The sequence below is a fragment of the Quercus suber genome, unplaced genomic scaffold (genome assembly GCF_002906115.3).
Source record: "Quercus suber isolate HL8 unplaced genomic scaffold, Cork oak 2.0 scaffold_78, whole genome shotgun sequence".
Lineage (NCBI taxonomy): Eukaryota > Viridiplantae > Streptophyta > Magnoliopsida > Fagales > Fagaceae > Quercus > Quercus suber.
Window position 1 is genome coordinate 104245 of NW_027069543.1, and position 13678 is coordinate 117922.

Consider the following 13678-nt stretch of genomic DNA (forward strand, 5'->3'; position numbering starts at 1 on the left):
CGCATTTATGTGGAGGAGACCCCTGAACAGTGCTGCCATAGCTATCCCAACTCACAGAAGGCTAAGGAAAGTGTCCAATGGAACAAACACTCAAGTAGTGACTTGAATGATCAACAAGTGGAGGGCCAAGATTGTCTAAAGAAAGCTATATAACGTAAAAGACCCCAAGAGAAAGAGGGATCGGAAAATCAAGAAAGAAATACTGTAGGAATCAAGAACCAAACTTGTAACCGTACTTAAAAGTATTATATAAAAACTAGTCTTCTGGGACTTTGCCAAGAACATTTTTCTTTAGTTTAAATTTGTTTATTTTCACTCTTTTATCATCAAGCCTACCTAATTTGTTGTTTAATTAACTAAAGCCTGATTTTTGTAACTCATTCTTTACAAATTTATTATTTTGGGCTTTTTAGACCTAAGTCCATTCGTATCTTGAGCTAAAAATTCAAATCTGGTCCTTACAATTCTCTTCTATTCATTTTATTATTTTCATTCTTTCTATTAAACTCTCAAACATTGAAATATATAGATTATAGAATATATTTTCAAAATTCATTCTTTATATGTTCCCTTCTCCCACCAAAGGAGCTGTTACCTTAACCATTCGATCATTGAACAAATATATAATCTTTTCTTGTTGTTGTTGAGAATCAACATATATATATATATATATAATCTGGGATAGATAATATGGACGGTTGTGTATTCATATACTTTGTATGAAAACATCCTTGCCCAATAATCAGACTCGTGTAATAATATATATATATATATATATATATATATATATATATATATATATGTATGTACCGCTTTAAATCAACCAGCTACCTTTCTTTTAGACCCTTTTTGAAACTTCTCACCGGGAGAAATCTATAAACAACAACATCTTAAGGTTGTATTTGGCACTGGTTTAAAAAGTTAGTTTATTTTACTATTTAGTTTATTTTTGCTATTATTCATGAGTTTTACTGCACTTTTTGATAATATTCATTAATACTATTTCAACTAACTTTTACTTTTATCTACAGTATTTTTAATAAAATAATTTTAATTTTAACTAACTTTAACCAAAAAAAAAAAAAAAAGCAGACAAATCGGAAGTCAAGAAGACGTTTGGTACATGCGTTTAATAATGATTGAAAATATTTATAAAAATATGTATGAAAAAATCTAGATAAAAAAATATTTAAAAATACCTGTAATATTATTTAAAAATTAAAAAATTGTTTTCGAAAACACACACCAAACACCCCACAAATTTCAAAGGACTTTTCTCCTCATTTTTCTGTTTCAAACTTGAACTGGGTCTGACGTTGCTCCTATTTATTTATTTATTTATTTATCCCTGAATTGATGTTGGTCCTACTTGAAACATGATTTTGTTTTTATTTAAAAAATAACGAGTGCATGATTAGCGAAATTATTTGAAATGCAATTAATTCGGGTTTTCTTTCTTGACCAAAGTCTAACATATTTTGTAGTTAGTCTGTTTATGACAGCATTTGCTTGTCGGTTTGCAGAAGACTTCGTAAATACTCGTATAGTCGTATTTGACAATGAAAAAAAAATAAAAAATAAAATCGAAGCACATTTAATTCAGCTGAAAGGATATATATTTTTATTTTTATTTATTATGATAACTCTGCGCCAAAACGTGATTCAGTTCTCTCTAACTCGCAACTTGTTTGTTCACTAATTAAAATACTTCTAAAAACTTTTATAGCTACAATTAAGGGGAAGGAATTTGAACATTTTGTTGAAATCATTAAAAAGAAAAAAAAAAAAAAATCGAATTACAAAACTCTTTTTTATATGAATTAAACGTTAATTAAATTATAAAACTTTTTGCTATATGAATTTAATTAATAAAATGTTTCTTTATTTAATAGATAATGTATTAGATGACATTTTATTCATTATTATTATTAAAATTTTCAAGATGAATGAATAAAATAAAATTGTTATATTTATAATATTTTTACAATAAATATAAGAAGCAAGTTTATTGATTCTAATTTAAATTTATTATTTAAATTATTTTTTTATTTATTAAAAATAATTTTATAATTTAAAATTTATTGTAAAAATATTGTTAAAGTATTATACCTAAAATGCTACTCTAAGAATTGAAAAGGCTAACCTAACAGAAAATTATTTGGGGGAAGGCAAAACGACCACGGTTCCTTGTCAATAAATTGAAAAGAAACAAGAGCCGTGGAACCGACAAGGAAACAAAAGAAAAACGAAAAGCAAGACCCCAGAAGTCCAGAAGAGAAAGTAGAAACACACACTACACCACCACCACCACCACCACCAACAAAAGAAATGGGTAACCACAATTTGGCCACTTTGATGAGCATATTTGTGGTGGTATTGATGATGGTTACAAGCGTGGCAAAGGCACAGACAGCAGATTGTGCATCGAAGCTGGTGCCATGTGCAAGCTACATAAACTCAACAAGCCCACCAGCCAGTTGCTGTAACCCAATCAAAGAAGCCGTGGCCACCCAGCTTCCTTGCCTCTGTGGCCTCTACAGCAACCCTAGTGTGCTTAAGTCTTTGGGCGTCACCGTTGCTCAGGCTCTAAATCTCACCCGTGCCTGTGGTGTCAGCACAGATATCAGTAAATGCAATGGTATTTTTCTACCTTTCTTTTTGATTTTTTGTTTTTAAATTGAACTAGTTTAGTTGAAAAGTTATTGGGTTTGTTCCACCTGCTTCATATCAGTTTGAAAAAATAATCTTAAATAAATTTGTGTCATTCTCTGAAGAATTTTTTTGGATCTGCTGGAATCTGAAATTTTTGTCTTTCAATTTTCTAATGTTAGATGTTACTACATAATTTGTCTTGTTTCCTAATTTTAGTGTAAAATTTTTCTGCGTCTAAGATTGATGGTACTATTTTCAATATGGGTTTCCTAGGTGGGTAGTCATGGAACTCTGTTAATTACCATTATATTAGTCTGATTACAAAGTTTTAATTTTGTAAGCCGTTTTTCTACATTTTTTATTTATTTATTTTACTTTCAGCAGTCACTTGTATTTTGATCATCAATTTACTTTTGTACATGAACTAATATTTTTCTGTTATTATCTGAATCTTCCTGCCACAGCCACAGCTCCATCTCCGTCTTCTGGGTCTGTAACACCTCCAGGTAACAATTTCTTGTCCTGCTTATGCTGCTAATTCTAACTTTTAAATAAAAGAGAAAAAAAAGAAAAAGAAATACATACCTGTCACTGTTAGTATGTATGTATATTGTTCTTCATGTCCAAGTGTATGTATGTTGTTATTCATTGCACGTGTTGATCCATCAACATCTTGGAAGAAATAAAGGGATAGAGTTAAATTAAGGAGGTTGATGGACCTGCCCAACTGTTGAACAGTGTGCCTTATATAATTAAGGGTTTTACTAACAAATGTCGACCGAACCCATTAATTAAACCCTAAATATGTAAAAGTTGACTAGTACTGGTTGGTGCGAGATCCAATATGCTTAGGGTGAATTAATCCTAGCAAAAGGTCGCTTTGGGTGCCTCAAATTTTGACATTAATGAATCCGGAAACATGTTTTTCTAAATAACACAATGTTTGGATGGGGGACAATAAATGAGAGGAAAAGAAAGTGGAAGGTTGTTGGAACTAAATAGGCTTCATAATGAGTCAGGTCAATTCAGTACAAAATATCTGTTTCTTTTTCTTTCTTTAAGCTAGTTTTACAAATCAAAAAAAATTTCTAGAGTACCATAAATGTGTAGTTTTCTTTTTACACGAATGATGGATCTCACTATGAATTTAATTAGTAGGATCTATTATTTATGTGAGAGGAGAGAGTACGTATTTATAGTACTCCGAGAGTACACAATAATTTCTCACAAACCAGAAGGAGCATTTGGTGCGGTTTAGTTGTAATCCTAAGCATGTTTTTGAACAAACATGGTAAAGAGGTTTCAAACAAGGAAAAGTAACTTTTAATACTTTTACAGATAGTTCAAGCTAATTTGCCTAAGAAAGACAAACTTTCCTTTCTGGTGCTACATATGTAATGGTATGCTAGACGTACCAGGTCTATTGTGTCTGTTATTGCAATTCCTTGGATATGGAAACATCTCAAACAAACGCAGCCTCATCTGTCAAAATTTATTTTTTTCTAAAAAGATTTTGTGCTTGAAAAAATAGTCTACAAAGAAATAAGGAGGTACTAATGTTCTAACGGTTGCTTTGCTATTTCTAGGATGTCCAGACTAGCTAAATCTCGTTATGTTAATTAGAACATCCAATAGATACATGAAAGGGAAGGATAGTATAACATGCTTCATCTATATGAAATTTCTACTAATCTTTGTCTACGTATTTTTGCCTTACAATAATTTGGCTTCTAAGTTTACACATTATTTCCTTTGTTGGGCATCATGTTCATTTAGTATATATGGAATAATTATTTTAGGTGAAAATCATTTGGAAGGGTGTGGCAATTGGGCCACTTAACTCTCTTATTTAGTCACAACTAGATACTTTGCTTCTCGTATAAAGCACAGAATAATGGTTATCTAATTTGAGGCATCATAGTACTGACTCTTGCCACCATGGATGGTGCCTGATAGAATCGTGGCCTTAAAGTGTCTAGGTTTGTGTTTAGAACCCTTTTGGTCACAAACATCTTATAGACTGGCAATGAACTCCAGCTAACCGGGGATTTGATTACATGTTGAAATTGTGATGGTTTGTGTTGCAATATTGACATGTGAGCAGTGTAGTAATCCACATCAGGTAGTAGTGGTAAGAATAAGCAGTTAAATATAAACATTGTTGGGCAATAACAGATAACCAATCTAAGATCCCAATAGTTTTACTATTGTAGATTATAATTAGATTCTTAGAAGCTCTCTAATGGAGGTGAGTAGTCTTCAAGTTCCGTCAAGAGCAGTTTGAGTATTGATGCGTTTTACTGTCTTAAATTTTTTAGAAGACTTGTGTATCATTCTGCTGGTAGAATTAGGTCACAGTGGTTTGTTTTGATAGAAAGACCAAAAAAAAAAAATCTTGTGGCTTGGTGATATAGTTACTGCATTAATCTGAATGTACAACAAGATTGTGGTATCAAGTCGTATTTACTTCTAAAGTTTACAAGTGCATGACACATATCATCTCTTAATTTGTGGTTAATACTTAATATTATAGGAGTACCTGGAAGTGATGGCAATGGAGCAGGCCGGATTGCGTGGACTGGCTTTTCTACTTTATTCTTCTTCTTGGCTTCTATGATGTTTTATTAGGGCTACCTACTCATAGGAAAAGATATAATCAGAGTAAATAATGCTGAGATTGTTTCGGTATTAGGCAGCTGCTTTGCGAGATCTTATTTATGATGATTTTTATATGTTTTCTATTGCTAGTCAATTGATTTGAACAGTGTTATCATTCTAGATCATTTCCTACTGATGTTCATGTCAATCTTTATTACTGTCCCTATTGTTCTCTTTTTCAAAATTACATCGATATGGTGGACGATGTATCACAAGATATGTTGATTTTTTGCATTTTGTTTGGAATATCGGATGAAACAAATTCGTATTCGATTTCTAAATCATTATAATTAGTGTATTTTTGCTATAAATGGATTGTTATTCGTGGGGTTGGTGGCATGAACATATATGGTACTACTATTTCCCTTATCGTTTTGCTTTAGGACATGTTAATTAGAGTACCAAATAGTATGACTTCAAATACAGTAGATAACAAAATCCATAGCCGACTCCAATTTTGGGACTAAGGCTCTGTTTGTTGTTGTTGTTTTTGTTGTGTGGTTTTGCTTTTAGGAAGTGATAACGAAATTACTCTAACTACTTTGTCAAGAATCTATAATCGACTCTAATTTTGGGACTAAGTCTCTTTTTGTTGTCGTTATTTTTGTTGCTGTTTTTGTTGTGAGGTTTTGCTTTATGAAGTGATAGCAATGAAATTACTTAAATTGCTTGGTTGAGAAAAGAAAGTGTTTGAAAATAGAAAATGCCTCCTTATTTCTTAAATAGGATTTTCCTAGCACATAATAATGTGCCGAAAAATTTTGGTTTGACACTCTTTAGTCCTTACATAAAATTGGGTTTGATGTAATATTTAGCCATTAAAACTAGGGTCATCTTAATGAGTGAATTTAGGGTCATTGTTAATAAAACATTGTAGGAAAGTTTTATAGCACTTTTATGGAAGATTAAAAAAAATTGTCAAAATATTAATATATATTTTTTCCTTTAAACCATTTAAAAAAAAAAATTTATAGCACTTTTTTAGCACATTTGTTAAATTTTCTTTAATAACTAACATGATTTTTTGTTCCGCTTTCTTAACTTAATTTAAATCCGTACCATAAAAGTTTGGGTTAAATCTTTAAAAAAAAAAAAAAAAAAAAAAAAAAAAAAAAAAAAAAGAAGAAGAAGAAGAAGTTTGGGTTATTGGAAATGGGGAGTTGTTTCGTGTATAGGTAAAGTGGGCTATCCAAATGAAAGTTGAAAAGCCTTCCATTCAGGCCCGTAATGCCATTCGCTGCAGGGCCGCTACGCATTGCAGAAGAAACAAACACGATCTTTCATCGATTGTATCGAAAAATTTCACCTATTTTTTATAGATGAGTTTTAAAACAGATGCAAAAAATAAGCTTTGTCTTGGAGTGCCCTTTAGGTACTGTAACACCCTTTGTGTAGCCTGAAAGTGAGGAATTCTTGGCTTTTCCATGAATTGACTCAATCGATGCACATTGTAGCTTATATTAGGCCTTGTTAACTTTAAGTAGGGAAATTTGCCAACCAATGTTAATTGAAGCATCTTCAGGAAGGTCATCCTCATCCTTTAACAATCTACAAATTTGTTTCATTGGCCATTTAACTGGTTAAGAACCAAAAACACCAGCATCTGCAAGTAGCTCTAAGGTGTACTTGCTTTGATAAGGAGATATACCCTTAGTGGACCTAGCAATCTCATGTACCAAAAAACATTTTAAAGGACCTTGATCTTTTAGTCTGGACTTGTCATGCAAAAAACTTTTAAATGTGGTAACAGATGCCAAATCATTGTTTGCCACTAAGATGTCAGGAACATAATCAACAACGACAAGGAAATAACCATCTTGAACCCTATCAACCTTGGATTGCTCAAAACCTTGGCTGAGAATGACATAAATCAACTTCGCAAAATATTGTTACTTGCTATGCTTGATTCAAGCCATACAATGATTTATTCAGTTTACAAACTTGAGTCTCTCCTTCGTTGCCAACATTAGGATGAAAACCAAGAGGTAATATAGACTTCCTCACGATTGAGGACTTTCATACAAAAAGGTAGGGCTGTAAACAAGGTGAGTCGAGTTGAGTATTAAAAGTTTAATCTTGTTATTTATTTTTTTTTTTTGAACAAAAGTTGAGCTAGAGCTTATCACCAAACAAAATTTTATGTTCAAGCTTGACTCATTTTCTTGTCGAGCAAGCTTGAGCTTGTTCACAAACTACTTGATTAAGTTATTCTTTTCCTATATATTATGAATCCATTACTAAAATGTTTTATATCTTCACAATTTTATGAATTTTTACTTCAAATATAAACTGTTTATATCATTAGTAAGCTACTTATAATAATTTAATATCATAAAAATCTATCGACAATCTCATACAATTCAATTTCAAGTTTATATGAATATCTTTTTAGACAAGTATACATATAAAAATATAATATTATATATATATATATATTTAAATCGAGTACTCATGTTTACAAGCTTGTTCATAAACACATTATTATATTTGAGTTTGACGAGTTTAATAATCGAGCTTAAACTTAAGGCTTGAACTTGACTTGTTTTCTAAACAAACGAATATAAATAAGCTCTTTTTTGAGTCAAGATCGAGTTATTCATAAATGGCTTGATTCATTTGCAATGTAACAAAAAGGCATTATTTTCATCCAATTCGATGACATGCCATTCTTGAATTGCAGCCACAGCAAAAATATTTCTAATATTTACAAATTTTGCTATTGGGGAGAATGTTTCAAAATAATCTAGCCCTTTCTTTTAATTAAAACATTTGGCCACTAATCAAGCTTGAACTACCTGAACACCACCCATCCAACAAAAGTTTGCTGCAACCCGTTGAATGATATCAAAACAAATGACCTTGGGTGTATGTGCACAGTCCTTCAAGACCCTAGTATCTTGGCAGTTTATAGTGTCACCATCCCTCAAGCGGAACAGATGATTAAGAACTGTGGCATCGATTTCAACCTTTATACTTGCAAAGGTATGCGTATTAAGAGAGTGTTTAGTACATGCACTTAAAAACATATGTGGAAATACGTATGGGTGAAAAATTGTGTGAAAATACGTGTAATATTGTTTGAAAATTGAAAACATGTATTTAAAATTATGTACCAAACAGCCCCTAAGTATCTATTCTTGTTGATACATGTGAGCTTATTCTTCAAAACAAGAAATTTTAACCAGTGATCTAAGTTTGATTCATGCATGGGATTTTTTTTCCCTGATTAACCCTAGCTAGGTAAATATAGAGACCTATTATTGGAGAAAACAAGCTCCGGATACTTGCTTGATTCTAACCTCTAAGCATTAGAGTGCTCTATTCTCTAAAATGCTGTAAATTTTTGTATCTACCGAAAGGCTACTGTAGTTGAAGGAGCCGTTTAAATCTTGAGGTGATAGTGATAGCCCTCCGCTATGAAATAGATAGATAGATGTATAAACTAACTAAATTGATACCTATATATAGCTTAATTGTGATAGATGTATAAACTAACGAAATTGATACCTATAGTTTAATTGTGAAAGGGTGTGCAAAAGATACTTTCAAACCAATTTGGAGTCTCCCTTTGTTAATTTGCAGTGACTTTAGTTTGGAAGAAATGAATCAGATTTTGTCCGATTTAATTTATTATGTAGTGATTTATAAGACTATTTATGTGTATTATTCAAACAAATCATATGATTTATATAAAAAAAAACCATGCGCTAAGATTACATATGAATGATTTCTTCAATTATCGCATATTGAGTTAGAGTAAAATAGCTACAAATGGATTTGGAACTAAATTTTTTCTATAATATAAGAATATAGAATATTCAGTATATTTAGCCCTTTGTGATTTTGAGGGTTAGAGTACATCTTTAGGTTGTTGTGGGATTAAAGTCATTAAACTAATAAAAACTCTATCTTCTCCTCCATCTTGGTTATTTAAATAACATAAAGAGTGTATTACATTAATATATTTTATTACAACATGTGTATTAAATTAATATTAACATGATACTAGTCATGAATCATAATTAGCTGTCGAGTTCAATAATTCATTTATACAATGGTGAAGAATGGCACCAGTCGAAATCATGCTAGATTCTAGTTTTAAAATGTTTTTGAGAAAGGAGTCGTTGCTTATACTTGTGCAAATATAAATTCTCTGTACGTACCACTTTTTTATGTTCTATCAATTACAAATTATCATGTATTTATTTATTTTTTTCTATATTAAACTTTGACTACTTTATAAGGAAAATTAAATAAATATATGACAAGTTGTGATTGGTAGAGTATAAAGTAGAACACAAAAAATAGTATAGAAGATTTGTATTCTACTCGTGCATGCTAACTTACCCAAAAATATAAGTTAAATATAAATCTCTGAACTTTAAAAACATTAATGATTTTTTATTGGTCATTATATATTGGAAAAGAAAATGTCGTATTGAAATTGATAGCTTTGTAAAACTTGAATTTTCCATGTTTACTTTGAAAGTCTCAATTTCCTAATTAACCCTCAAGACATTTTTTGGTACCCTCATTGATTCAGACAAATGTTTTGATCTCAAAAACAACACACTAATCGTGGAACCAAAATTTTATATTCGTAGTTGTTTTTTGACATTTCCCTAAATTTATTTCAATGATTTTATATTGAAGTATATTTTGATTCTAAATTTACTTTAGTTTATGAGCTAATTACTCTTTTCTCCCTCGTGCAACTTTGCCTCCTTCACCTACTACGTTACCCCCAGGTAACAAATCCTTCTAAATACTTATGCGAATGCCACCAATTCTCACTTTTCATCTTTGATTTGTTTTTATTTAATCAGAACATAGAAATTGTCACTGCTCTACCCATTTGTTTAAGAGCATAGATCAAAGGGATGACAAATGGGTAGGTTAGGCAGGTTTTGGATTGAGTCATAAATAGATTGGATGCATAATTACTCATTAATCATTTATTATCCATTTTAATTTAAATTAAATATCCATTACCCACCCAACCCATTTAGTCTAGTAACCCACCAGTTTAATCCAAAATGACTCAAATATCTCTTCACCTCCAAAAAAAAGAAGCGTAAATTGAAAGTTTTCACATTTAAGACAATGTTGTTGTTGTTGTTGTTTCAAGCTTTAGCCTAAGATTTGTCAATTTCATAAACTACATCGAAATTTCTCTTACCTTATTCCAACTGAATCGAAAGGAAAATGAAAATTTTTGAGAAATTTAGACATGGAGCCCTAAGAGCATGGAAATTCTGAAAGTGCTTCTGTGCTTGGTCGGGAAAATAAGCAAGAGATAAAGAGGGATAGAAAGATACATTTGGTAGATGAGAAAATGTGAAGGAAAACTAAAGAAAATCAGTGAGAAGAAGGGTGAGAGAGAAAGGGTATGGCAGTTGTGTTAGCGTGTATAAAAGTTAGGGTTTTTTTTTTTGGATTTATTAGTATTTAAATTTTAGATGGGTAACCAATGGGAACCTAGTGGGTTTACCAATTAAGATTCATTTAACTAGATTATCGTTATCTAATGAGCCTTTACTCATTTAACCTAGATGTTTAATTGGGTTGGATTAAGGCTTAACCAAATTAGGCGAGTCATGGGTGAATTAATGGATATGGATAAAAATTGAAACCCCTAATCATGATCAACTATACAGTAATGATATGTCGCTGCCTCATCTAATGGCATGGTCAAACGAACTGACAAGTTCCTCTTATTTATCTTTTTTTGTTTTCATATAAGAGGCAAAATTTGCAAAACCCTTTTGTTAAAAATGCATAATTGAGCCAAAGGCTTTATAACTCAATTGACATCTCTTAATATTTTGAATGTAGATGTTTACAATTCAAAAGTCCACTCTCCCATCGTTAAATTTAATTTAATGATGTAAATTATTAGGAGGAAAAAAAGAGAGGCAGAATTGCAGTTAAGATACATATAGTTATATACTATTATTAATGATATAATTTAAATTTAAAAAGTAGCTAGATTAGATAGTCTCAACTAGAAATAATTAAGTTACTCCAATCTCATATCGTTGTGACCAATCTTACAGCTGCCCCAGGAAGAGATTCAGGGAACGCAGGCAGGATAACATGGACGGGAATCTCTCCTTTACTTGTACTTTGGACTTGTGTGATGCTTTATTAAGGCCTGCTTGCTGTTGTAGAGCCCATAACTCCAATGGGCCATACTGGTAAAAAAAAAAGGGTCTGCAAACACTAGCATTTAGAATTTCAGATCAGATGTGCTTTCACCAGAGTGAACGTTTTTGAGGGAGCTGGATTTCTACGGTTGTTCTCGAAGTCATAGTGCCTACTACATTGTTCTCACAGTTTAGTACAAGAATATGGTGGTTTAGGTTCCACCATCAATGTCAAATAATTGCATATACATGTGTGTCCCATTTTGAAATAAATTCCTTGTTTTTTTGAAGCTTTCTAAACTAATCTATTTTATGTTGTAAGTAGATGAGTGGATGAATATGATCAGTGTTCTGGTTTGATGTAATGGATTGTGAATTTCATTTTTTAGGCCGACTTCTATTGTTATATATATATATATATATAAGACTTCTATTCTTATCGCATTTTTCAAGGAAATGGTCCCAACATATTTCCATGCCCAAGTATAATTTGTTTTGCTTACCCAACTTACTTGTGCATCAAATAGAAAATGATCATTTTAATTTAAACTTGGCTTGGGTCTAGTACTCTAATACGTTGGACCCACCACAATAAATCGTGACATATGTAACCTTTTAATTACATGTTATCATTTTGATGAGTTCAATGTACTGGAGTATTAGATCCAAAACTTGTCTTTCAATTTAAAATTTATTTATTTCATGTATTAGATTCAAGTAGCTTATTTAGTAGGTATTTTTATTGCCAAAGACTTAGGTAAGTATCAGAATAATTAATTAGTAATTATTGACACTAAAATTTTCTAAATTATACTTATATAAGGTTGTCAAAATCAGGATCCTATGTAAGATCGTGAGAGGTAAGTGGGATCGTGGATTGTAGGATTGGATCATGAATCGTAAGATCCTAGGTACATTATTTGAGAAAAAAATTCGTATGTTAAATAATCACATAAATTATACATTCATAAAAAAACAAAAAATTGCATCTATTTGATATAATTACAATACATCATTACATTCATTTGTAAGCATAATTTAAAGAGACCAAATCTTAAAACGTGACACTTTATTGGGATGTTATTTTTCATTCAGGTTCAATAGACACTCTATCTCTCTACATTAAAACTTGGTCTATTGGGATGTTATTATTCATTTGGGTCCAACTAAGTCTTCTATTAAGTTAAAGAAGATTACAAGAAACCAAAATTGTTTAGGATCGTCAGAATCATACGATCTTGGGCGATCGTAAAGATTCTTGAAAAATTCGGATCATTTTGGGCAGGTAGGATCGTAAAATCGTAGAATCGTAAGATCCAGATTGGAATTTTGATAACCATGCTTATATTGTTGAACACATTACTGATTACACATTGCATCCAAGTTTAACTCCTATCCATGGCAAGGCACCTCAGTCCTCAATCCTCACACTTACAAAGTCGGTTTCCTCAATATTACCTATGTATGTAATGCAAAACACTCATCTTCCTAATTCTATGTGTGAATCGATTGATAAAAGTCACATATTTCCTCCAAGGGGACTCTGATAACCAAAAACACGTGAGAATTACTTTCTTGGAAAGTAGTCACTAGAACAAAATCTAAAGGACGTTTGAGAATTCATATGGTTTAACTCAATTTAAAAAATGTTGCATTCCTCAGTAATCTAGCTTGAAGACTTTGGCCGACCACCCAAATGGTCTAATTAATGGCACCTTCTTAGTTACTTAAGTACCTGGGGTTGAAGGGGAGGGGAGTGGTTCGGATGGTAAGTAGGACATTCTAAACATGCAAAAAATAAAATAAAATAAAACAAGGCTTCCTATTTTTGAGCCATGGACAACTATTTTTGTTCTGGTTGGCAATAGGCTTCCTAGTCTGGACTAGAACTAAGAAATATTACTTCTAGTTTTCTACGGCTCCCCTAACTGAAGAAGAGCACAATCTTACCAGATTTCAGCAATAGGATCTCATTTGAAATTCCTAAGTTCTATAAACAAACCATCCAAGCCCATTCCTATGCCAATAGTACACCATCCTCTTAGGGAAATTATATTTATATGGAAGGTACCGTAGTCTGCCTACTAAGCTCTGCGTGTTCCACTGGAAGCGAATGCATGTAAAATTCCATCACACACAATTGTCCTACACGTATCCATGTACTTAATTTAAGAGCATTGGGTCATTCTACAGTACCCATGCTATTTTTAGGGGGTTATGGT

At 31.6% G+C, this 13678-nt stretch overlaps 1 protein-coding gene across 1 annotated transcript; it reads left to right on the forward strand.

The window, feature by feature from the left end:
• Positions 1-2157: 2157 nt before the first annotated feature.
• On the forward strand, positions 2158-5544 carry LOC111991568 (non-specific lipid transfer protein GPI-anchored 7). Its single transcript, XM_024023346.2, has 3 exons — positions 2158-2638; positions 3117-3158; positions 5186-5544. Exons 1-3 carry the CDS (start codon positions 2329-2331, stop codon positions 5278-5280), a joined length of 447 nt encoding a protein of 148 aa, XP_023879114.2. The 5' UTR covers positions 2158-2328; the 3' UTR covers positions 5281-5544.
• Positions 5545-13678: the final 8134 nt, after the last annotated feature.

Coding starts and splice junctions, on each gene's coding strand:
- LOC111991568 (XM_024023346.2), top strand. CDS start 2,329: ATGGGTAACCACAATTTGGCCACTTTGATGAGCATATTTGTGGTGGTA. Junction 2,639..3,116: donor AGATATCAGTAAATGCAATG/GTATTTTTCTAC, acceptor TTCCTGCCACAG/CCACAGCTCCATCTCCGTCT. Junction 3,159..5,185: donor TGGGTCTGTAACACCTCCAG/GTAACAATTTCT, acceptor TTAATATTATAG/GAGTACCTGGAAGTGATGGC.